At 37.6% G+C, this 27,500-nt stretch overlaps 1 protein-coding gene across 3 annotated transcripts in view; it reads right to left on the bottom strand.

The window, feature by feature from the left end:
- LOC109101810 (disks large homolog 3-like) overlaps positions 1-27,500 on the bottom strand; it is an 85,862-nt gene that overhangs the window by 5,913 nt on the left and 52,449 nt on the right. Inside the window, exons 10-20 of one of the 3 annotated variants that reach the window (XM_042755437.1) lie at positions 26,039-26,213; positions 24,941-25,087; positions 17,167-17,323; positions 16,299-16,401; positions 9,745-9,859; positions 4,511-4,687; positions 4,336-4,411; positions 3,862-3,891; positions 2,570-2,615; positions 775-816; positions 451-501 (exon numbers count right to left, since the gene is read on the bottom strand). In XM_042755437.1, coding sequence (XP_042611371.1) covers positions 451-501; positions 775-816; positions 2,570-2,615; positions 3,862-3,891; positions 4,336-4,411; positions 4,511-4,687; positions 9,745-9,859; positions 16,299-16,401; positions 17,167-17,323; positions 24,941-25,087; positions 26,039-26,213 — 1,119 coding nt within the window. The remainder of the gene's footprint in view (positions 1-450; positions 502-774; positions 817-2,569; positions 2,616-3,861; positions 3,892-4,335; positions 4,412-4,510; positions 4,688-9,744; positions 9,860-16,298; positions 16,402-17,166; positions 17,324-24,940; positions 25,088-26,038; positions 26,214-27,500) is intronic. The other 2 variants (XM_042755438.1, XM_042755439.1) reach the window with 2 other exon arrangements.

Genomic DNA, 27,500 nt, shown 5'->3' with positions numbered 1-27,500 from the left:
ATTAAGCTTTTGGCAATTATTTAAAATACATGATCACACTACACAATAATCTAGAAACAATGTGAATGAACAACACAACAGCTTAAGCTGCAAACTTTGCAAAACACAAAATTTGTCACTGCCAAAAAATTTGGCCATGACTGTAGAAATCCTGAAGGTACTGCAGCAAAAACAGCCTGTTTAATTGTAAAGGTTAGTTCACACTGCTACAGCAAACACACCCAACTTGTGTCATGTAGACTTGAACAGAGAAATGAGGACTGTAGCTTGACCACACAAAAACTAGATCATAACTGAGCATGTACAACGTGTACTAATCCAAAAAACATGACGTGGGACTGGGATGTAAAACTAAATTACTATCATTTCAAGCAGTATAAGTGGACTTCAATTAAAAAAAACACAAAAAACAACAACTGTAAAAAGTTGTTTGTGTGCATGAATACTTACTCTCTTGTCGAATTACTGGCTCATATGATAGAATTGTGTCTTCCTGACCCTCTGCATGATGAGAAAAGATAAAATTATCCACATGAAACATGAAGGGATCAATTATCACCATTTAATACAAAAACAATACACTTGAATTACTACTGGAATGAACGTGTAGATGATAAGACCATAGCTATGGACCAGTTTTTTTTTTTTTTTTTAAAGCACCTAAAGGTTAATAGCATGACTGAACAAATGGAATACTGCAGACCTTTGCAGACTACACTGGGACAGATTTAATGCAGTAAGCATAAGGTAATTGTGTTGTTTAGAGCCACTTACTGGAGCTGCTTTCGCTGTCACTGGTGTTGGACGTCAAGCATTCTGTGGATATAAGAGGAGGGAAGTTTAGAAATGTCACAATGCACATTTTTGCCCATGTGTAAGATTAATAGCATATCCAGCACAGCTCAGAATGAAACTATACACCCTCCCGTACCATCATGCCAAGAATAGAAATGAGTGATTGAAGAGAGGAAAACAAACAGAAAGAACTTTTGGTCACTTAAAAGCCTGCCGTTTCCTTAGAAGGGAAATGGTAGGATGAGGCAGCAATAGGAAATTAAGTATTTCCTTTTCCTATGACCCTAGTGATCTTAGATTCCATGCTGAGCATTTCCTATGACCTTGCCAGTGTTCAGTTCATCAGACTGTGATACTGCTCCTCATGCCAAAGTAAACAAGCCAGTGTTGGGTTCCTTACAGGAATCAAATAACAAACATCCCTTAGATACAGTGACAACCTGATAGTGCTGGGATACTTAAAACATTGAACATGCACTCAATCCTGCCCAGTATGAGCCGGCTCTAAAGACACTATGGCACCCGAAGAGGTCTGCCTTGGATTCACTCGCCCTTCAGTGTATCATACGTCAATCAGATCTTTGATTTAAGGATATTTATGTGTGAATGATTTGAGTGTTTAAAGTCAATATGAAATCAAAAACTGAGCTTGCCTGAATTTATTTATTTACCACATCTTTAAGCCTACTGTATCATATAATATACAAGAATTTCTAAGGCCTCTAAATTATCAACATGATCAAAACTTTGCTGAAAAACAAAAAAAAACAATCTACTACAGGTACATGTGTTCTATCATCTAACTGATATTTCTTAAGCAAGTAAAAGGCCTTTTAGTATCATCTAAACACCTCTTCAGGTCATCATTTGTATTAAATTTTTACTGTGAAATTGTTACAGATTTTTATAAAGTAAATATTAGAATAACTGTTATAGTAATTATTGAAAATGAACATTTACAGGACAGAAGCAACTTAAGTTTACTTGATTATCCATACATCATTTTTTTTAGAAATAAACCTGTTGAAAAGTGAGTATCATGTGATACATCAGGCTTTTGAGGAACATTTATTTGTATATTTCTCAAACATTGTATTGTATTGCATTATATGTTTTACAACACAATAAATACTTAAGAGCTTTGATATCATCCTAATAACATATACTGTATGGTTATTTCTTATTTGTGGCAAATTGCATATTTTCCTCCTTGAGTGTGAGCTCCATATTCTCACTATATCACACGAAATGAGACATTAAAGCCTGATGTATCAAATATGATATTTAACAAAAAAGAAAACATGCCTATTTTTTAAGATTTTTTTTTTTGTCTCAAACTGTTTACAAGGTTTAATCTATCAAAATGTAACAACTTGTTCTTCCTCCATAATAACTTTGTTTTCACTCAGGCTATACAGATGATTGGATAATGTTAAGCAAATGATAATACTCATTTAAGCATAGTTTTAGCGAAGTCGCATTAGTCCTGCCCTCATACTGGTATGTTACACTCACTTTTCACCTTCTAATCAACACTTGAAGGACATAATCAAGTCCTACATTTTTAGTTGCTAAACATCTAGTTTTATTTGTATATTTTTGTATTTTTGTGTATTTTTTTTAAAAAGCAAATGACTCTTAAGGTAGAGAGGATATTCAGTGAGAAAGAGAGAGGAAGGAACAGAAAGAAAGAATAAAATGTGTGTGGTGTGTGGCACAGCCGGTTCAGTTAGCTCAGGGAACAGCTGCTTGACAAGAGGAACCACACACTTACTCAAACTCTTTGATCCATAAAAGTCATCACTTAACCCTGGGAAGTCCTGAGCGTCCCGACAGGTGAAAGCAAGAACAAAGAGAGAGAGCAGAAAGGAAGAAGAAAGAGGTTAGTGAAAGGCTGGGAGAAGAGAGGTGTTGCACTCTCGAGGGATGAAGGAATACTAACATCAGCTTGCTGTGCGATGAAAGATCTGGGTTGTCCAATTGTAATTTAAGTACAGGGGGTTCCCATGCATATTCATCTGAAACAGAATTATATGTGGAAATGCTGAAGGGAACAGCTCTAACAATGATGGATGTTTGAGCACAGCATTTGAGTGTTAGTGCAGCCTCACACCTGTGAAAAGTGCTAAGTTCCCCTTCAGAGCAAGACAAAGGCCAGAGAGGCCCCGATTGGCTGTTTCCTCACAGAAAGGTTAAGAGCCAATCAGAAGCCATCTCCAGGGTGAGTGACAGTGACAGGATGAAGCATGAAGGACAGAGTCACAGCCCTGGTCACACGCTCATACTCACGTTCAGTCTCCACAACTCCTGTACTATATTATCCTTGCTCTTGTAAAACGGGAACTTGCGTGATAGGTTGAAGCTTTTTTTGCGCTTCACTTTGACTGGCTGCGTGGAGATGAGTCGATGGTGGGGGAATGGGGATGAGGAATGAAACAAACAAAAAAACAGAATGGGTTTCAATGTAATTCACAGCACGCATGGAAAAATATAACCAAAGATGACATGGTTGAACAAACAAGGAGGATAATGAATGTTAACTATTTGGATGCTACACTCAAAAAAATTTTTTTACGTTTGTTTTAATAAAGTTTTAACTGTGAATGTAATGGCAAATAAATAAAGGTGAAGTGCCAAATTCTTTTTTATATATAGGTCTCAGAAAGATTTTTCACGCTACTTCAAAAATCCTTTTAATATACTGATTTGGTGCTCAATAAAAACATTTCTTATTATCAATGTTAAAATCAGTTGTGGAAACCGTGATCTTTTTTTTCAGGATTCTTTGAATAGAAAGTTTAAAAGAACAGTATTTATTTAAAACAGAAATCTTTTATAAAATTATTAATTTCTTTACTGCCACTTTTGATCATTTAAATGTGTCCTTGTTGAAAAAGTATTAATTTCTTAAAATTAATTTTAAATGTTAGTGTACAATTTGTTGACTGGTTTTCTGACACTGTGCACATTGAAAACATTGCTGTTTGTTTGAGCATCCTGACCTGTCCTTTACACACTTAAAAGTTTAGTTCACCCAAAAATAAAATCTGGTCATCATTTACTCACCATTATGTCGTTCATTCTGCCAAACATCTCCTTTTGTGTTCCATGAAAGAAAGAAAATCACACATGTTTGGAATAACATGAAGGTAAATAAATGACAACTGTCATTTTCGGGTGAACTATCCATTTAAAGTGTTCCTCAATCCTGGTTCTGGAGGGCCCCCAAAAGCCAATTCAGCACTTTACTAATGAGCAGAGTAGTTGAATCAGGTGTGTGGTGAGGGAAACATCAGAAACGTTAGGTATTGGGGGGTCTTCAGGACCAGAACTGAGGAGCATTGATCTAACCATCATAGTTGATTATGATGGCACAGTGCATGTTTGTAATTTTACACTTTTGTTTGTGTGTCGCTGTGAGAAATGAGATGCTCAGTAACAGGAGCCTCCAGGATACTGTGAGTAGCCACCAATTCCCACACTCAGGGGAAGTGGGGCAGCTCCCATGAGTCCCTCACAGGAGGAGGACGACTCACTCACCCTGTTGGACTCAACCATGCCCGTCCTTGCGTGGAATTTGACTGTTTTTAACCGTGCACGCTCTTTCTTTTCCACCCTGTAGATCAAAAAATAAAAATGTATTATTTGCAATGAACACCCTTTTACTAGAGTGGAAATGTTGTAATTCTATCTGAGCTTGTTGGCAGTACTGTACCTTTTCTTGCTTGGTATGACCCCAATTTGCTCACTCTCCCCATGGGGTGTAACCAGCCGTGCCTGCCACCACTCATCATCAGAGGCATTGATGACATGCAGGATGTCCCCATAGGAGAAGCTCAGGCCCTGGCTAGGAAGGCAACTGTCTCTGGTCCTGTCGTAGTCAAAAAGAGCCCTGGGAAAACCAAACGAAACAACACATACATCAACAATGCACTAGAGGAGTGGGTGTTCAGGTTTCATTGTAAAACATCTGTTGTGTTTGATTAAAGGATGGGTGTGGGGATACACAAACAGAGACAAAAGTACATCATTGGACATCTGCACCTTTTTGTTTAAATTTGTTTTGCAGATACTTTCTCACTAAAAGCAACTTACAATACTCTTCCTACCAAAGGCACAGCAACCAATTTAGAAATATTTGAAGGGGTCCTATTATGCCTTTTCACATTTTCAACTTTAGTTGGTCTTTAATGTTGTTGTTTGAGCATAAAAGATCTGCAAAGTTACAAAGCTCAACATCCACTTAAAAAGGAGATATTTTATTTAACAGAAATCACTTTCAAAAACTACAACGAACGACTCGTTTTCCGGGATTTGACATCACAAATACCGATGAATTGGACGAGACCTGGTTGAGCTGCACTAGAGAAGGCAACCAGTGTTATCACTATGTCAGAGACATGCTAGCTTTCCCAAGGCAGACAAACTTTAGAGTGGGTACAATCATCCGGGTTTAAATCTCAAATTGATTTGATTTTGACGCAATATTTACACTGAACCTCTCAGACAGCTATGGTAAGGGGCATGATATTTCCCGACCAGGCGCCGAGTGCTGTCAATCACAACACACACTGGCCCAGCTAACCAATCACAGCACATTTTGTATATCAGAAGGAGGGCCTTCTTTTTATACAAGAACTGTTCGAGCTGTTCATGACAGACTGGGAAGAGAGTGTTTTAATAATGTAAAATGTTTGAAAAATAATGTGTTTTTCGAACAACCTAGTATGAGAGCCTGTTCTAGTACACCCCCAAAACAAAATCAAGACTTTTTAAAAGACCATAATAGGACAACTTTAAGTAGAACCTCCCACTTTTTGTAAGATTATTATTTTATTTTTTCAAATTTAAAGCACTGTTCAAAAGTTCAGAGTCAATTTTTTTTAAATGGTTTTGAAAGTTTCTTATGCTCACTAAGGCTGCATTTATATATATATATATATATTATATATATATATAAAAAAAACTAATTTTAATATGTTTAAAATGTAATTTATTCCTGATGGCAAAGCTGAATTTTCAGCAGCCATTACTCAGTCTTCAGTGTCACATGATCTTTCAGAAATCATTCTAATATACTGATTTGAAGCTCAAGAAACTTTTCTTATTGTCAAAGTTTAAAGCAGTTGTGATGCTTAAAGGTGCCATAGAATGCAAAAATCTCCTTTATAGGGTGTTTGAACAGTTGTGTGGCCACAGTGTGTGAAAACAACCAACCTCATTGTTTTGTGATTCAAAAAAAAAAAAATCATAAACAGTCTCTCTACACAAGCAGTTCCAAACTATGACGACATAGTCGGTGAAAGCCCCGCCCATTTGTGACGCTCTCTGCACTATTAGCATATACACAGCCCTGAGTGAGAAGCTGCGGTCCTCCATTACTGTTCTCTTGCTGGAGCTGCTGGAGGTACAATGTCAGCGCCAGAGAGCCATTAAAAGTGTCGTGTGTTGGGATGCACCAACGAACATGGGCGTCTCCATAGACCACTGAGGACACGGTGGTTAAATTTAATTTTCAAAGGAAATGTCCCAGAAAAAAAGGGAATGTCCTATACTTTGTGCTTACATTTTACTGCCTCACAAATGAGGGTCAGTTCAGCGCTGGAGCTGTCAAATGATTGCTTCTGAAAGAGAGATTGATCCCAACACTTCGTGCATAAACTTCCAGACTCCAGACAAAGCAAACATCACGCCTCATATTTTGTTTTCTAAAAAAGCTTTTTGGCTCTCTGTAAAGCTAATGTTGCTAAAGCTACCATTGTCTCTGCCTGTTTGCAATAATGCTGTTTTGGCTCACACCCTAAAAGTGGCAATTTTAACAAGCTATAAAAAATTCTCTGTGGGGTATTTTGAGATAAAACTTCGCATACACACTCTGGGGACATCAGAGAACAATTTAAAATATTGTATCAATGCATTCTATGGCACCTTTAATATTTTTTGTGGAAACAATGATACATTTTATATGATTCTTTGATGAATAGAAAGTATAAAACAAAACAGCATTTATTTGAAATTAAAATCTTTTGTAAAATTATAAATGTCTTCGCTATCTCTTTCGATAAACTGAATGCATCCTTGCTGAATAAAAGTAAATCTATTGGCCCATCGCCCCCAATCCATTTTTCTTATCGTTGCTACATCCCTGCACAGTCAGTCCCCCGGATCAACCTGTGGTTAAGCACTCAAGGGCACTATAGTGATAGAAGATCCTAGTAACATCATGAGAGAAAAACCAGATGGTAGATGACGTTGAATTGAGAAACACAGTCAGGCATTGTGTTCAAAGCTGAATGTTTTTATCTTGTCAGACAGGTAAATCCAAAAGAAAGGAGGAAAACCAGTAGAGCAGGTCTTCCTGTTTTTCTACATACCTTTCTAGGACACACTAATTATAAGCCCACCGAGAGACAGACACACACAGATTTCTACACAGCTAAATTGAGGACAACATCAGGCCTCTGTTTTAAGATGGAGCAGTGCAGGGTAGGATTCGCACTGACTGACATATGCCTGTACCATTATGACACATTTTTATCTCATCACTGCATTCATAGGAATGTGAAAACGCCTTGAGATCTCACACTTAGCATTGACACGTGTGGTCAGCTGACTCATGAACCCGCAGCAGCTAAACACTGCGTTAAGCACAGCTCATCCTCGGTGCAAGCTGTTGTCAGAAGTAGGCCAGACATTCATTAGGCAGATTATATATTCATTATAACTAAACTTACTATGTAATATGAAAATTGAACACTACTGTCAGACACTGTTAACATTTCTTTAGAAAAAATCTAAATGTCAACTTCATTTTAATATGAGATCTTGTCATTAAACCTCATCATTGGCACTAATAAATGCTTAAAAATATTGGTACCCTTTCACTCTTTTCATATAAAAAAAGCTTGAAACTGACAAATGTATTTAGATTAGAATTAGAATTTTCTTTCATATTTAATTAAACTAAATATTTGAATTTGATTCAACTGGTAGTTTTGGCCCATTCATTGTGAGCAAATTGCTCCATTCTCTCAGGTTTGATGGGTGCTTCTCCCAACAGTTACCCTGCGTCTCAATGTGCCTGCTTATACAATGCCCTTAAAGTATGTACTCTTTTGGTGAAGATAAAGTACACACTTTTGAGTGTGTAGTAGAGGAGTAGGCAAGCTTTGGGACATACTATCACGTCACACAATTGCGTCTTTAAAGGACCGCTCTGTCGCACCTGTTACCCGCACCCTGTCACTGTAAACTGGCCTGTCAATCATCTCGTCACGGTTAACATCCTCCACATTTCATTTAATTTAACTTCCTACCGTATTGGAGAGAAAAGTAGCAGCCAGGCGCGGGTCTTTCATGCGAGAACTCTGCTCATATTTTCTGCATAATGATGCATTTAAAAGTTAATGAACAAACGGAATGTTTATGTTTATAAAAGTTCACATTGCTGTTGCAGATGAAATATAACACAGATAACAATAAATAAATATTTTTTACCAGGTTAAATGTTGATTATTAGTAACTCAAACCCCTTTTTGTAAACATCTCTAACCGTTGATCGTACGCATTCGCCACATTTGTAGTTTTTCTAACATGTTGTATTAGTGTTTGTAGTTTCGACAAAGCGCAATGGATTGTGGGCAATTTTAGCCATTAGAGTGAGCATGGATCCACACTTCAAAAATCGACCTGAAATAGTAGACCATCCAGGGACTTTCGGCATAGTCTTTTCAACATACTATGCTTTGGGACACACTTATTCTAATCTCACATACTATTTAGGATGGATAGTATGAACATTGAGACGCAGGGTTAGTTTCAGATGTTCAATTGGATTCAAACCCAGACTCATATTAGGCCACTTAAAGGGATACTTCATCCAAGCTGAAGAAGCGAATGCGCTCAGGAGGGTTCAGACTTTGTAGTGAATCAGAGGTAAAAAATTATATAAATACTGTACAGTTTCTTGCATAGACCGATCATTTCATGTCTTTACACATCAATGTATTGTCACGAGCCGCAGTGTTTAATTTGGTTTGTTTCTGTATGTTTTTTTGACTCTCAAAGCCATGATTCCCATTCACTGACATTATATGCCTGACAGACTGCAACGGTTTGAGTTAAAAATCTTCGTTTGTGTTCTACTGAAGAAACAAAGTCACCTACATCTTGGATGCCCTGGGGGTAAGCAGATAAACATCAAATTTTAATTTTTGGGTGAACTATTCCTTTAAGAACACTCCATAGCATTTTATTTTCATCCATTCTTAAGTGCTTATTAAGGCCTATTTTGGTTCATTATCCTGATCCAAACTTGATAGATTTGACAGATCTCTGATTTTTATGATGCCATGCACAGGTTCAAGGTATCCAGTGCCAAAGGCAGCAAAAAAGACAACAAAACAATCTTGTATTTTCTAACATGGAGACCATTTTCATTCAGAGGGTGACAGGTGGTTGAACTCAAAACTGTTGCATTTTGTGCAAACTCTAATTGTTCTTTCACATTCACCTTAATTTTTAGCATTTTAGCATATCTATGTATCGTAATTTTTAATTCATTTTCTTCCCACTGCCATGTCCAGGAACACTGGTTATAGTCATCAAATCAAATATTTCCTAAAGGGTACCAAATATATTATCCAGGCATTTTAGCATATCTATGTACTAGAAAAATTATTTCAGTTCTTTTCACAGCTTTAAGTTCCACTGCAAACAAAACTACATGTGTTGATGACAAAACACTTTTTAGAAATAAAAGGTGCATTAATGGTATTAAATGCAAGAGAACTGATACTCAACTGCTGAAAACATGCCTTGATTATTTTAACCAGAATTTGACTTGACTCTTTAATCGACATGAGGATTCCTGATTTAAAAAGCACTTATTGAGATATCTATCAAATATCAGTAGAACTGAATTAAGGAATTCAAGGATATAGCGGATACCTGACGTAGAGGGAGCGTTTCTCACTGGTGCGAAGGGAGCCGGAGCCGGAGCTCATGCTGCTGTTCATCATCTGCTCCCTCAAATCGTGGATCTTGGACTCAAAACGACTGTATTCTGGAAAGAGACAAGTCACACAATCCGTCAGCAACACCTATATTTACAGTGATATTCCAGGCTTTGCTCAAGGTTTTATGAGTGGAGGTGCTTGTAGCACAGGGCAGAGAAGGAAAGCTCAGAAGCTTATTGAGAACTGATTGATGACCTGGAGAACAGATGAATATTAATCATGTATCTGCATGAGCTATACGCTAATATCTCCTTCCAGATAATTAATTATGCATATTAATTAAGCAGAACATGCACTATTCAGTATAAAGGAATGAAAACCTCCAACAAATGTCGGGACCATAATCATTTTTCACAATGAACAAAGCTTTCGTTTTAGAGAGCAGCACTGAAACATGAGGGCCAATTGTTCAGCGGTCTTTTAATTAAACATGTACACCTCTGCTGCAGTGTGGTTGGGCAACTCATAAGCTTAGCAACCAAATTACACACTGAAATGCATGGGCAAACAAGGATAATGCATAGCCAAGGAAATACTACTGTTTTCTTATGCACTGGGATTTACTTTGTAAGTCGAGTACAGATCATCTATAACAATGACTATGATTTTTAACCTGCTCCATAACCTTTGTATCCAAGGATCAAAAGTCAATCTTCTGAGCTTTCAAAAAACAGAAACTGAGGCAGGAATTCCAATTTTTCTGAGAATATGACAACTTAAACTCATAACGGCAGTAACTACAAATCTAAAGCTCAACACAAAGTCAAAACTTGGACTTCATTGTCAGCAGAAACTGCACCTGCAGGGAGCTCTTCTGTAAATGCCCCGTCTGTCACAAATGGGTTAACAACATGCTGGAATGACAGGGCAAGGTAAAGTAACTTGACACCACCTGCCTGTAACCAGGGGAACACCCCAGCAGAGAGGTGAAAGGAAAGAGCTCGACAAACCTTTTGAAAAAACAATCATAGCAAAAAAGAAAAGCTAAATACTGCATTAGAGAACCTCGTTTGCAGTATAAAACTTAGTATTCTAATTAGACATCAGTAGCTTCAAAATACACTGCACTCATCTTGTACAGAATAAAGCAGAAAGTAAGCCACCTCACTGGTCAGACACTCTACAGGTAATACAACACATATGACAGATGACACAGCTGGGTCCTCTCAGTCTGTCAGACACACAATTCACAACATTCAAAAGCTAATGCTAAAGCACAAGGTCTTTGTTAAGTGTGACCTGTCAACATAAGATCTGGGGAGAATCTGGGCCAGCTCCGCCTCACACTCACATGGCCTCAGTTGCCTTCATTATGTGCAGGGCTTTTATTTTTTGGGAAGTTGGGATTGGCTGCAGGCTGCCTCTTTGTCAATGCAGTTATATAATATTGCAGCCATGTGCTTTCAACGTGAAAGCATGTATAGGGACTAGGTTATGATAAGCACTGCCCTCTCAACAGGCATGCAAGTTAGAATCATAAAGAACTTTAATGCCAAGTATGTTTGCACAAGGAATTTGTTCTGGTGACAGAAGCTTCCGGTTCACAGATACAAGAACAACACACAGATAATACAAAATAAAGATATGTGAATGAAATACACATATGTATATTGGTCTACACATAAACATATAAATTGACAACGTTTGTATGTACCACAAACAGATTTTCTTTGTGGAAATCTGATTATTTTATCTGATTTCTGAATTAATGAGGAATGTGTAGCATCTTACAATTCCATATAGAAAAACATTTATTATAATAATGTACAGCATATAAAAAAAATGCATATTCATTTTGTGATTTGCTAAAGACTAGTCTTAAGTGTTATTAAATCATTCATTTTTGAAGATTATCTTTTAAGTGAGCATTAGATGACAGCAAAGTCAATCTCATAAAAATATGAAGAACAACACATGCACAACTAAACATGCATTACTGGTCAATATAAAAAAAAAAGTCAGCCAGTAACCATTATAGTTCAGACATACTAGCCATCCTTAAAAAATAACATATTATACATCCCTAGAATATAAAAATAATATTCCTAAAAGAACTAAACTATCTCCAACTTCATGAAACATTTATTTTATTATGCCAAAAACATTAAAAAAAAATAATGCAAGTGTGACTGTTGTAATTTTTTTTTGTTTAGGGTTTTCTTCCTTATTTTGGTGTCCAGATTCTTTCATTTTTATTTATTCATTCATTTACTCATTCAACATGGAGCTATAACAGCTATTTTGCAAAGAAACAAGTTTTGATTGCACTTAAGTGTTTCAGTGCATTATTACGTAATGATTAGATAAAAAAAGATGATAACCGAAGTAGCGACAAATCTTTGTTTTTTTCTTGTTTGGTTGTTGATTGGATAAAGGCAGATCTGCATGAAAGCTTACAGTTGATTTTAAGAAAGGGGCGGCATTTAAGAGGAAAAAATGATTGGAGAAGTCTTTCATTTCACTGGCATATTGGTTTATGATATTCATTAAAAAGTACACGGTCAAAAAAAATTAAAGGGGTCATATGATGCGATTTCAATTTTTCCTTTTTCCTCTTTGGAGTGTTACAAGCTCTTGGTGCATAAAGAAGATCTGTAAAGTTGCAAAGACTAAAGTCTCAAATCCAAAGAGATATTCTTTATAAAAGTTAAGACTCTGCCACGCCCCCCTAAAACGGCTCGTTCAAACACGCCCCCACATCTCCACGTCACTATGTGGAAATATTTGCGTAATGCGTCCCAAATGTTCAAGCAAAGAAAGGCGGTGTGGTTTCAGTAACCGCAGTTAGTGTTGAAGCAGCCATGTCGAGGAGATGCTGTGTGTATCTAGGGGAAAGCAAAAGCACTTTATTTGGCCTTCCGAAAGTAGAGGCATTTAGGAAGCTTTAAGATTACTTACAACAGAACAGCAACGTATCGTGGACGACCGTTTCATGAACCAGAGGAGGTAATTCTGACTTTGCTACGACAGTCTGGCACTTCTGAATCAGCTACTGTAAGTATGTTTTGTTATTAGAGTATTTGCTATTGACTGTTCAAATGCAGAGTTTTGCGCGTTGTGTGTATGTGTGCGCGCGCGTGTGTGTGTGAGAGAGAGAGACAGGGTCACACCACGGAGTCAGCTGTCTCAACCGTCCGTGACTTGTGTACTGCAAATACATAGGAGCTTCATCACTGTGTCTGTCAAGCGACTCTGTTCCCCTTTCGGCTTGAACTGATGGTAAAACTAAGAACATTATTAACTGTCTTTACATTTATTTTGAAAGATGAAGTTCACGATTATGGAAAGGGGCGTTACATTTCCGAGGAGTGCTTGCGGTGTTCAGCCAATCACAATGCACTTGGTCAGTTGGCCAATCAGAGCAGACTGAGCTTGTCAGAAGGAGGGACTTTGTAGAAAACGACACGTTTGAGAGAGGCGGGGCATAGAGGACCAACAATAATGTACAGTATTTGAAAAATAATGTGTTTTTTGAACATTAAAGCATGTCAACATATTCGGTTACACCAAATACACAAAATACTTATCTTTACAAAAGCATCATATGACCCCTTTAAATTCACAATAGGTTCATAACATGAAATTAGAAAATATAAAGGGTAAATTTCCTTTTAATGGTTTAAAATGCATGTCTTTTATGTCCATTATTGTGGAATGCAAGGCCAAATAAGAGAATGTATTGTGCACGTTTGTCCCTACTAGACACAAATGCTTCACGGTTCAAGTTCAATCACTGTCCCCTAAGTTAATGTATGACAAGGGGAGATCAAATTTTAACAGAAGCCAGTCTACAAATAGACTCTGTCCCTTTCTTACACACACACACACACACACACAGAAAGAAAGAAGCCATAATGTCTCTCATAGTGCTGATTCCCACCTCATTCAATGAGCTATTCTGGCACAAATTAATGTGTCACTTCTATTTCTATGTAGACGTAAGAGCCCTTGGGAGGGAGAGGCAGACCATTAATACTCCAGGAGCATCTGACTAAGGAGGAATATGGGGGAGAGCATGCCGAAACAGATAACTAACACTGCTGCATTCCTGTCATTGCTCACATAGACACCAGAGAATGAACTATACACTGACATACTAAAGATTAGTTACAGTGGCTATTAATGCACTTCAAATCTTGTCAAGGACTATAATTGATTTCCTATCCTCTGGGACAAATGTATCCAAGTTTTCTGATTGGTGTTTACAGCTAGCTAACACAATCTTTGACACATATTATTGGTGTAGAGAAATTATTCGAACATGTCAAATCATAACAGGCAGCAGCGACACATTTAACATAAATATATATATATAACATATAAAAAATACTACAAAGCTTTCGTGTTGTAGTTTCCACTGAACTACAAAACGACAGCGACGTTTAACATTTATTTCAGTAAAGTGACTTCCTGAATGGGCCCTTCCCTGCACCTGTCCTCCTGATCTCTGCAGGAAGCTCCATATAATAACGCATTAAACAAACATGACGGCGAAGCGTCAGGCCTCAAAGTGCAAATATCCCGGATCAATTATTATGACATAACTGAAGTTTAGTTCAAAGGTGAACTACCCTACTCTTCATACTGAATGAAAGCACCATATGCTTATGATAATATAAAATATGAAGCACCAAATGACTTGCTGCTGTGTTTTGTCGTGTTTATGGTTTGAAAACATTTCTGGCCAATCCTCGAGCAAACAGTTTAATGTTACCTGTGTCGCCCAGCAACACAACCCTTCACTGATGAAACACAATAGGCTAGAAACAAGCTTCACGACGTCAGGCCAACGGCTGAGCAGCTTAATAAGTTGTTTTCATTACTTTTTATTCATCTTTAAACGCACTACACTATGGTGAACATGTAACTGGAGCCTACAGAAATCCCTCGTGAACAAACAGCGACGTTTTCCTTTTCAGCACAGCTTATTGAAGCACATAAAGCAACTCTACTGTCAGTTTAACGTATAATAAAACCGTGCTGTGTTTTCCATACTTCACGCAGATATTTCCTGAAAATACTCTATGAATATGAGCTGAGGTGATCTTACCCGGCGGCTAAAGCGCTGTGTTCAGCTCAACCTCTCGTTGTCCAGCTCACCCGAAAAAAAACATTTCAGGTAACGTTAACGTAAGAAAAAACGAGTCAAACAAAAGAAAATAAACTAGCGAATGCTGCACATCGGCGTGAGGAGGAAAAATGCCGTTTTCTTTAGTTTCTATTCGACACGAAAGGTAAATAAATAGTAAAGAGTGTTTAATGAAAATGTGTCGGTCTGTCTTGCTTCGCTCCTCCCATTCCAACAGCGGCACCTTCTTCTTTGAAACCGAGTCTCACTCGCGCTCGAGACGCGGGATTTCAACCCGTCCCGCTCACGCGACCAGCGCGCGCTTATTCCATATCTCCAGTCGAGGCACTCTCATAGTGAACTAGCAGATGAAACCTAACCCTGCGCCAAAAAAGAAGCTTTCAAACGGTGAAGTCTGGCTCTTCCTTCACTCTGTGGATGTTAGTCCATTTAGTTCTTTCCCCCTCTTTTTTTTTCTCTCAGGTTGATCCCTCCCACTAGTTTCATCCCAGTACTTACTTTCATTCAAGAGAGAGAACTTGGGAAGTCCGACTCGTTTAATTGAATCGGTTCTTTTGGACAGTTCATGTCAAAGAACCGGGTTCAGTGATTCTTTTACGTCATCGCACGGCCGCTGACACCCGGTGTGGCACATTAAAAACGTACCGATCAAGCCACATATTTTCAAATAGTTTTCGTTAGTTAAGACTTTTCCAAAATCCAAGACTCCTAGTTCAGTTTGTTTACAGCCATGATTCATCTCATAAAAATACATTTAGAATCTAAATATCATTTGCTGCAATTAATTGCTTATTGTGAACCGGATCAAACGATTCTTTAAAAAGATTCGACTCAAAAAAGGATTCATTCCAGTGAATTCAGTGAAACTTCAATGGCAGTCATGCTGTTTATCCATGCATAGTTGTGAATGAAGTTTTATTATTGAACATTTCACTGAGCAGAGTATGTCAAACAAAAATCTACCCCCTCAATTTTACAAAAGCCAACCAATTATCAGTCATGAATGAATGTCTTCATTTTCAAATAAGGATTCCTTCTCATAAAACTAGGCGAGGCTAAGTAGTTCACCTTTCTTAAAGGAACATGCAGTAGTATGCCACTGTGATGAAGTGATTACAGAAGAAGGCAAGACACAACAGGCACACATGGGTGTGTGAAGAGCGCGAGAGTAGTTTGGGGTCTTGATGCAATAATCCCATATAATATTTCTAAGTACAAAGGTGATCTTTTCCAAGAATCACAGTTTAAATAATTTAATTCATTGCTCTTAAATGAATCATTGCATATTTTAAGACCCTATACAAAGCTAACTTGCATTCATCAGCTCAAATCTCCTCTCATTGCTAATCTCATGCATTGTCCTCCAGGGAGCACAATTTCTGAAAGAGCCACTCTACCTTCTGGTCTGTACTGGGCAATGATGGTCACCGTCTGTCCAGCCCTCTTCAGTGCAGCAGCAGCCTGCTCATGGGTAGCATTGCGCAGGTTTACACCATTCACCTGGGACAATACCATGGTAACAGATTAAAACAACAACCCCCACACACTCACACAAATCACATGAAGTAATGTCTGCGCTAAGACTTCATACCAATTTAAAGAGCAGATTGTATTAGGAATCATAAAAAAATCAAAACCATATAATATACACTAAAGAATATATGTTCAGGGTCAGTACGATTTTTTAAAATAAATTAATAATTATATTCAGCAAGTATGTATTTTATTGATTGAACGTGCGAGTAAATCAATACAGTTCTTTCTATTCATCAATGAATCCTGAAAAAAAATGCATTATGGTTTCCAGAAAAATATTAAGCAACACAGCTGTTTTCAACATTGATAATAACAAATGTTTCTTTAAACAGCAAATCAGCATATTAGAATCTGATACATTTCTGAAGGATCATGTGACACTCAACACTGGAATAGTTACTGCTGAAAATTTAGCTTTGCCATCTCAGGAATAAATGACATTTTATAAAATATGTATAAAATATTTTAAAATTAAAAATGTTTGTTTTTAAATGCAATAATATTTCACAATATTTCTGTTTTTACTGTATGTTTGATTAAATAAATGCAGCCTTGGTGAACACAAGACTATGGAAGCTTGTTTCCGCCATGGGATAAAAAAAAAAATATATATATATATTCCATGGTGGAAACTGGCTTCCATATAAGACATTTTATAATATAATTCTTGTAATTTAAATGCTGTCCATCTTCACTATTTGAACTTGAGTTTCATGGACAGTTACTAACCGACAGGATGCGGTCTCCTCTCCTCAGCTCTCCGCTCAGGTCGGCTGGCCCGCCTGCCAAGATGAAAGACACGAAGATGCCCTCTCCATCCTCACCGCCCACAATGTTGAATCCCAAACCTGTGGAACCCTTGTGCAGCAGGATCTTCCGCGGCTCCCTGCCAAGGAGAATGACAGTGTCAAAGATCAGGATGGACTCGGACCACCACAGCAGCAGGGAGAGGATGAAAGACAGACATATATTTGCAATTAAAAAATAGAAATATAGTGGAAAAAACACAGTAAAATGTTTGAGAGTGGGTTGGTTTTTAGACATGTTTCAAAAATATTCACAAAGCTTAATTCATCCCAGACTGCAGCAAGAAAGAATGAGAATTCAGAGGTCAAAGGAACAATGCTAATGTTTCAGTCTAGCCAGAAGGTAAATTATTATTTTGCATTTCGTTTTCCTCCTGTCATTTACAGAGAGTGGAAATCGAGATGAACAGATTCATGAGAGCACACAACGCTCTAGTCACGACTAGAGGAGACTGGCAAACTTTCGTCCACAACAAAGCTAAACAGCAAGTGTTCCAGATTTGTTCCAGAAATGAGCGCTAAACACATACACACCAATAGCTAACACAGTTTCTCACTCTGCACAAAACGCATTCACACACCTGAGCCCAACCCCTGCCTCGTGCAGGACTGCGGTACTGTTTTAGAAGCCGTGATTCATCTGCAGGCAAAGAGGCATTCCAGACTGCCCACACACCAGCAAGACTCGACTACATTCAGGGGACGTCAAAAACCTTTTCCTAATGTACTGCAGAATAACACACAAAAACCAGTTCCCAAAAATGCAACACATCCACATTTGTAGTGACAGCTCTCAGCTTTCAGCAGTGCAGCATGCATGTTTCTCATTAGAATTCTGCACTACCACAGAACTCAGCTGGCTCTCGACATGAGCCATTCCATCTCCATTGCCCATGGTACAGCTTTATGATGCTGAAAACAGTACTTTTATGTGAGCAGACAAGTTATGCTTTAAGAAAAGTGTTTTGTCCATATATGAAACAAACACAATGAACATACAAACTTAATGTGGTGTACTGGAGTGTGAATCAATTTACTGAGAACCATATGTCCATAAATTTAAAGAAAGTGGTAAATCACCTTCTTTCTTTCTTTTTTTTACCTTTGTTTATTACATGACACACTGTAAAACCATGGCCTGCCCGACAGCTCCCTGCCTTCTTCCTCTCTGATGGGTCTCTAGTACACAAAGTTATTTGTTACTTCCTCTCTATTGCAGTCTATCTTGCTGTAAGTTGACAAATTGCTCACGCACACTCATTTTGAACATGTGCTAAACAACTGTGGCTGATTAACTGGAAATACTGGAACAAGTATTTTGAGCATGCAGTGTAGAGGTTGATACTGTACTTCACAAACAAACGTTATAATTAAACCTGTTAAAACCCTGAAGATATACCAGACAGGGTTGTGAATGATTCAGAACTGAAAATGTTTACTCCCTTTTAGTTCAAGAATTTCCACAGAAAACTGAACTGAAATGACACAAAACTAAACAAAACTTTGTCAAGCCAATATTTCATTTTCACAAAACACTGATAATGACAATAAATAAATTCCATGTTGCAATTCCATATTTGCTTCCTAAATTTCAATTTAATTTCTAGCATACAACCTGGATTCCAAATGCTTTCTTTATTAAACACTAAGTTCAAGTTAAATAAATAATAATCAGAAGTATTAAAATGAATTAAAACAGAGGCATATGAAAATGATTTTATGTTAAATGCATGAATTAAAGGCAATTATTATTAATGTCTAGATCAAACACTTATGTCTAGTAATAAATGTACTATTTGTACTAAATTGAGTGAATATATTCTTTTATTAAAAATACGTGCTGGGAGATTAGTACTAAGAATTTATTTAAAATTTAAAATTGTACCCAAGCAAATAAAGAAATGAACAGTGAATATGTTGCTATTGCAGAGCTGTACAAGTCAAAGCTTCTTGATACACAACAAGATAAAGCAGTTATCAGATGCAAACAGTCACCCACTCAAACCATTACCTGGACCTACTGTACCTGTTCATGAGGGTGATGCTTGTCCGGCCTCGTCTCTCTACTTTGGACTTTACCATTGGCAAGGAAGACGAGATGTTAACAGTGAACATGGTGCCTGCCGCTAACTACCCAGCAGGGTTATGAAGAATATTATCCCAGGACTCTGTATCTCACTCAAGACCAGTTGTGAAGTGCCGTACGTGTATATGTATACTTTCACTAAGTGTAGGGGGAGTGATGGAAAACAGCACCAAATCGCCTGTCATGCTGTCACCCCTTCAGCAAACAGGGTAAGACTTAACTCTTACCAAGCCACATCAACATACTCCTGCTGTCCACCACAATAACACATCCTCAATGTTGACATTATCGATCAGGAATTGACTGGATCATGAAAAGTGACTGTTATAACAATGTCTAAGTAGCTATTTATTTGGATATTTGGTTTATTTGGTTTGATAATTTATTATGAAATAATTAATTATTATGCAAGTGATCCCAGCATCACTTCAGAGCAAGTTACTATTTTGTAATTTAAGATTAGAAAGACTGTTTTTTTTCTTTACAATACCTTGCAAAAAAAAAATTAGTTAGAATAAGACCAGAAATGTGCAATAAGAAAGTAAAAGGTGTCTGTTTTGTATATATGTTGTCTCATCTACCTTATTTTGCAACATGGAAGGTCAACTATTTTCTGTGAATGTATTTCCGATTCATTAGCTGCTGTAGGTAAATAATAAATAACAAAGTGCAGAAAATGTTAAAACGACTTGTGCTACAAACCAGTGTTTGAAAATTCAGTATTCTGAAAATTATAGGAGAAATACTGGTTTGCAATATCAAGCAGCATAGCGAGCTATTTTGTTCAGCTAAAAATAACAAAAGACATTGACACCAGAAGCCTCAAAACATTCAAGTCACAAATGGCCATGTCTGTTCTTATGTTTAAAACAAGGTAGATATGGCGGATATCAACTTTTGCAGAGTGTTTATTGTTGTCACTCCTTCTCCAATAATCTCCATGGCATATGTGCCACCCCCACCACCACCACCCCACCTTTGAGGCACAGTGAAATTTCAAAACTTCATTGAAGGATGACCACAAGGCTCAGAGGTTTACAGGATTGCAATGCCCCAGTGAAGTCTGTCTGCTTCTCTTTCTGCTCTAAGTAATTGGCTCTGGTTGGGTGATTAATGGTGGACACAGTGGATACTGTTTTCCGGAAACATGCAGAGACATAATTCTCCCTGGATAACATGTTCTCTTTGGCAGGATCACAGGTTCATGGCTTCCATGGCTGCTATAGGCTGCTCTCTCTCCCTCTTTCTCTCTCTGCTTTCAAAGCTCTGGGTGAAAACCACCGATCTCTTCCTCAGAACACACTACTTCAGTCCCATTTGACTTCATGCCAAGAGACGTTCAAGATATTTCCAGCCTCTCTGAGCAGCTAAGAATAAACCAAGTGTGTCAACAGTTTACAATCAGGTGCTTCACTGAGTAAAGCTGCCAAAAAGTACCCCTGCTTCAGTTATATTGACTCCCGCCGGTTATTTACACAGTATAAACTAAACCTAATGAAAAATGATGAAATGACTTGACATGCATTGTGTTGGTTTATTGACAATGATGTTGTAAAGATTTAGATTCTGAATTGTCAATCGTACTGAGAAAAAGAAGCTTATAGTTTTAACTAGACATAAACAGTGTTGACATGTACTAATACTCTAGTTTTATACATTACCGTTCAAAAGTCTGGGCCCCTACATGATTTTCTAAATGTTTTGAAAAATACTTTATGCTCACCACTGCAACATTATTTGATCAAAAGATATACAGTAAAAACAGCAATATTGTCAAATATAACTACAATTTAAAACAACTTTTATATTTGGATATTTTTGAAAAAGTTAAATAAATAAATTAATTATTCCTGTGAAGGCAAAGCTGAATATTCAGCATCATTACTCCAGTCTTCAGTGCCATGTGATCATTCACAAATCATTATAATTTGACAATTTGGTTATACATAAGCTTATATATATATACTGTATATATATATATATACTATATATTATATATATAGATATATATATATATATATATATGTGTGTGTGTGTGTGTGTGTGTGTGTGTATATAATTTATTTTTATTTTTTTGTGGAAACCATGACACATTTCCTTCAGGATCCTTCAACAGAATTTTTTTTTTTTTTTAATGAATTTGATCCATTCAGTGCATCCTTGCTAAATAAAAGTTTCAATTGATTTAAAAAAAATTCTAAGTTTAATTATTATTATTATTATTTTCTTTATGTAATTTATATATCCATTATAGTTTGCAACCTCAAACATAACCAGATAAACTGCAATGCACAGCTTTTCAACACTACATCTGCTTACAAATTTAAAAACTGTTAATAGAGGTAAACTAAGGTAACTAATAAAGGTTACTAAGCCCCTAGTGTGAACTTTACCTCCCAAATAAAGACCATACAAATAGCTGGTGCACCCCTACCCTGCAGCGCTTCTTGTGCAAACAGTTCTGTCTAATCATTTCTTTCTTTCCCAAAATCCCCAACCTGTATTTATTAGGATTAATATTCACCCTGTTGTGCATGTGGCACACTTTAGTCATGAAATACATCAAGTCTCACCAAGTAATGCACTGATGTAATGCACTGAACAGAAAAAAACAGAAGAAGCCATTTTTTAAAACCATAATAAAAAAAAAAAATGGTCAGGAATGGTCCAAACTATTTGAAATTTGAAATGGTGTGTTTCTACACATATCTATGTCTGTCTGACTTTGTGAGTGTCTACATGTGTGTCCATCATTTGTGAACATGAGTGTGCGAGCAGACTGTCATTAGCCTGTTCGACTGGCGGCACGGCTGATTGTTTTCTGCAATCCGAATGGTGGGTGGAAGATCTCCTTAATGTATTCAAGCTTGTAGAGAAGCCAAGAGGCCGTTAGTGTGTACTGGGTCAGATGGAGGGATCTAAATGTGTCCGTAACTGCCATGCTAGTGTAGGGGAAGCACAGATGGGCAGAGGGCCTATCTGAGTCTCTCCTGTGACTCAGTCATGTACACAAGCACACACACACACACTGGCAGAATCCTCCAGGAGTGAACTGTCACTGTACACCAACACAAAGTATATATGCCTGTAAACAACTTATATTAGCCTCTAGGGAGACCTCCAGGGTGATTGTGATAAGGTTCAGACTTACTTTGATAGCTTAGTTTGGGACAGTACAGAGCAAAGTGGGATAATACAACACTATTTATGTACTTTGGTAGGTGTAGCCCTGTGTAGGTTTAAATATTGTGCTTCATACTGTATACGTGTGTGTGTGTGTGTGTGTGTGTTTGGGCTGCATGTCAAAGGGAGTGTGTTTTCATGTCAGCACATTATGACAGACTGTCTAAGTGTATCTGTGTGTGATGGGCATTGGCAGAGCACCCTGTGTGTGTGTATGTGTGTGTGTGTGTGTGTTTGTGGCCTGCTTTCCCCATTCAAATGAATCATGACGGCTTCAGGAATGTGCGCCACTACTCATTTGTAGTCTGACTGCAGAATCAGCCTCTCACTTCCCAATACATTTATGGTAAGAGCAGGCCCTACTGTTTATATTTACATAACTGCAACAGAAGCCGAACATTCCTGTGTTGGAAGGTTCCATGAGTGTGTATTTATGTGTTTGGAGAATAATAAATCTTTTGTGACCACTCCTGTCTTTGTCACACCTACGCCAATGCTACTATACACACTGATGAGCATACAAACATGCACGTGCAGGATGTCAAAAGGTGGGAGGACAGTATTGTTATATACATACATGATCACACACATATGCTTGTGGGCACCTTGTGGAAGAATGGCTCTGCATATAAACAAGAATCCTTCATATTGTGTTGATTGTTGTTCTAAGTTGTTATATGGTGCTGGTAGTGATCTCTGAGTCAAAAAAAAGCATAGTGTCTATGATGGTCTCTTTATGGCTCCAGTACTTCAGTGTCTCTGGATTCTACCAGCCCAAAATTGTAGGTCCATCTGTTAATTCCACACACTCTTAAATAAACTGCATGATCTGAAGTATCGATAAGTGAGCTGTTGACGAGATATGTGCTAACGTTTAATATGATGGGTGAGGGTTGTTAAAATAAATTGAATGATTAGCCTGGTATATTGTAGAGCCTGTACTACAGTACAGTATGTATGCAAGGATTAAACAACAAGTACTGACACAGTGGTACGTAAAGTCACAGTACATCACTCAGACTAAGACTGCTTCAGAGAGCACACACAAAACACCAGGACATTATATGGGCTGGTAAAGGAGGATGGCTGAAACTTACATACTATCTGAGATCATACATAAGTACAAAATGGGCAGGGTACGAATTGGGGGGAGTTTGGTTTTTCAAATGAAGTCAGAACAAAAAGCCTGCAGGCTTCTTCAAGATATTTTAACAGCAGTTTCAACAACCAAAAAACAAAACAAAAAATAGTGTAGCTAGTCAGAATGGGTTTTCATTTAGTCACGAGTAAGACTCATGAGTAAGACTTTCTAACAAATTTAAAAATTAAAACAAAAAAAAACAAAACAAAAAAAACTGATTGTCTACAAAAAAAAAAAAACCCTCCTGAATAATTTTCACACTGAAAACACAACAGACATAGTTAGACCGGGACTGAAAGTATAAAATCCTCATTCATTTGAGACTCTATTGACTCTAAAGATGCCTAAAGGTCTGTTTACACCAAGACAAATATTTGGTGTGAAAATTTGGATCAATAAACATTTAAATTGAATGAATGTTAATGTATTTGTTCAGACCACCATGAACATTTGCATGCCATCAATGTGACAGATTTTTTTTTTTACAGAAAGGTGTTCTAATCTCGTTTCCATCTCACAGTGAATAAAACTGGCCATCCAATTGTAATTTGTGCATGAGTGCATTTGAAAAGTTACATCTGAGAGAGTGACAGGGTTCCCACAGGGTTCCTTTTTGACCAATCAATTTCCATTACTTTTCCAGCTGTTCCAGGAAATGCTGATTATTTTATAGATTGCACTCATCATTTTTCTAGCTGGTATTTTAAAGCCAATGTATTAAAAAATAGACTATATTTGCTGTAGAAATTTCTTTTTGCATGATTTTCCAAGTATGAAAATGAAAAAAAAAGAAAATCCCCTGGTATTTCCAAGTTTTTTTCCACGACTGAAGAAGTAAGTCACCGTGAGTGAATAGATGAATCCATGTACCGTTACATAGCGCTTTGCGTCCCAGGATAACAAGTGTAGTTCTGCTTTTCTAAGTGTGCCACCTACTGTTGAAAGTGAAAGTGAATCTGCATTTTCACTTAGCCCATCTGCCGTCTTTTACACATTGATCTGAACAGACAAATCGCATACGAAAATCTGACCAAATTTTTGTGCCAAACATTCATGTTGGTGTGAACAGGCTTTAAGGATTCTAATACCACAACATTCTCTCCTTCTCACTGTAAAGGTGTACGCTACTCAGGGCAGGGAGCCATTTCGCGTCAAGGCCTTACATGTGTCACGCTGCAGGTTGTGCTGAGGTAGGGGGAAGGAGGGTGGCCGCGCGGGGGAATAACTGTCAGGTAAACTAGGCTGTGCTAAACTAAGCCAGGCAGAGCGAGAAGCAGTGGTTAGTACCTGCCGGTGTACGGGACCAGGCTTTGACACAGAGCAGGTGGGGCGGGGCTGCAACCCACATCCCCAGACCCCCTGCTGCACAGACGGGGGGAGGGAGGGCTGGTGTCCCCATGAGGTTTGTGGATGGCACTGTAAATGGGCTCGGCCCTATTGGAGGTACAGAAATCACACAGTAAATGGGGCGCTTTCAGACACACAGAGACAGCAGACACAGAGACATACTGTATGAAGACATGTTTGGCACACACATGCACACAGATGGAGACAAACACACACATGCAGAAGTGAGGATGCATTCAGCTGGAGGGGCCCGGGCTGACTCACAGGTCCAGAGAGTCCATGCTCGGAGAGGTGAAACTCATCTCATGTTCAGGCAACAGTGGCCGTGACTTCAAAACATTTGACCCCATGCCAGAAGCATCTCTTATATCCAGAGTGTTTGTTTGCAGTGTTGGGATTCGTGTTGGAGACTTTATACACCCAGTCATGTTTCGTTAAAGCAATGTTCACAAACAAACCACCACAGAGAGGCATTACACACCTCGTAGACGTTCTTCAGCCCACTCTCGACACCTACTTAATATCATTTTTATTTGTTCTATCTTTGCCCAGTTACATCATAAAATGTGAACAGTATCGCCAAAAAGAAATTAAACAACTATAGCTGAAGAACTGTAGCACAGGTTGTGGGAAAACAATGTATTTTTCTAATCAAATATATATATGGACATGCATGTGTTGTTTTTTGTCATTTGTGCATGAGTGCATCTGAAAAGTGACATTTGAGTGAGTGACAGGGTTCCCACACTTTTTAACCAATACACTTCTATGACTTTTCCAGTCATTTTCCTTCAAAGTTTGGTTTATGTTTTTATTAATAAAATTACATATTGCACTCACAATTTTTAGCTGATTTTAATATTTTGGAGGTATTAAAGAAACTATATTAGCTGTGAAAATTTCCTTTTGTATGACTTTTCCAGGCCTGGAAATGTTAAAACTTCCTTGATATCTGCAGGTTTTCCATGGCCGTGGGAACCCTGGAGTGAAGAACTGAGTGATTGTGAGTGAATAGATGAGTAAATCTATGACTCTGACCTGGTGAAGTCCTCCTCCCCCAGCATGTGGCGCGGGACTGGGGAGTACCTCGAGGGGGTGGCCTGGGGCGGCGGGTACACTGGTTTAGGCTCCATGCCTCCCATGTAGGCCATGCTGGAGTTGTGCCCGACGTGGTTGTCCACCATGGTGGGGAAGGCTGGAGGGAGGCCGAGACCAGTAAAGGGGAAAAAAGGCAGATGATTTAACCAGGTAGTCACAGAGGACCAGATCATCTTAAAATGTGGTTGGGACTGTAGATGTGTGTGTAACACAACAGCGTCATAATACATAGTTTAATTCAAATTGTAAAAAGAACAATTTGACAAACACAACTTAAAATCACACAAACATTCTACTAAAGAATGTAGCATTCTAACTCAATCTATAATGCCTTGGTTTTTGGACATTATCAGCACAAATCTTTTTTTGTTGTGTGATGACTGATACAAATATAATATTTAAGAAACCTGGGTTAAATTTAATCCAGTTATCAGGCATCACAGCTACCAAAAAGCATGTCTGATTGTGATGGGCATATACACTCCCGAAAAGTTTTTGGTTGGGTTTTTTTATGTTTCTGAATTATGTTTAATTGATTACTGAAAACTATCAATACAAAATATAAAAAAACTAACTTGATCAAAAATAATAAAATTGTGTAATGTTATCACAATTTAAAACAACTGTTCTATTTAATTCAAGCATTTTCTATTTTCTATCTCTTTTCTATTTTATAATTCTAGTTAAAATGTAATTTATTCCTATGATGCGAAAGCTGAATTTTCAGTAGCCATTACTCCAGTCTTTAGTGTCACATGATCCTTTATAAATCATTCTAATATGCTGATTTCATTCTTAAGAAACATTTCTTGTTATCAGTGTTGAAAACAGATGTGCTGTTTAATATTTTTAAGGAAGCCGTAATAATTTCTTTCAAGATTCTTTGATCAAAAGAACAGCATTTATTTGAAATATAAATATTTTGCAACATTATACAATAAATGTCTTTACTGTCACTTTTGATAAATTTAATGTGTCCTTGCTGAATAAAAGTATTCATAAAAAAACAAAAACAAATTGAATGGTAGTGCATGTCCTTTATTATCTAATCAGAAGAGAAAATCATTATTGCTGGTCTTCACTGGAAATTGCAGGTTACTTTAATGCATTTCTGTCTGAAAAGGATTCATGCTGATATTGTCCATAACTCCACTTTGCATTTTGGAGTGCAATTTACTGTATGTACAGTATTCCTGGATTAAGCGACCAAAAACTCTGTACGAGGAACAATATCATAGGTGCACTTTCATTGAGAGACTTTCATTAAGAGACTGACACATCTATTAAATTGAACAAAATATATAAAATAAAAAATATGTAAAATATTGTAACAAAAATGCCAAATACAGTTTCATGGCCAGTAAAAGATATTCAGCCACCATTAGAAGGTATAACAAAATAT

This window comes from Cyprinus carpio, unplaced genomic scaffold (genome assembly GCF_018340385.1).
Source record: "Cyprinus carpio isolate SPL01 unplaced genomic scaffold, ASM1834038v1 S000006696, whole genome shotgun sequence".
Classification (NCBI taxonomy): domain Eukaryota; kingdom Metazoa; phylum Chordata; class Actinopteri; order Cypriniformes; family Cyprinidae; genus Cyprinus; species Cyprinus carpio.
The sequence above is the reverse complement of the archived record's forward strand: the minus strand, read 5'-3'. Positions and strand labels throughout refer to the sequence as shown.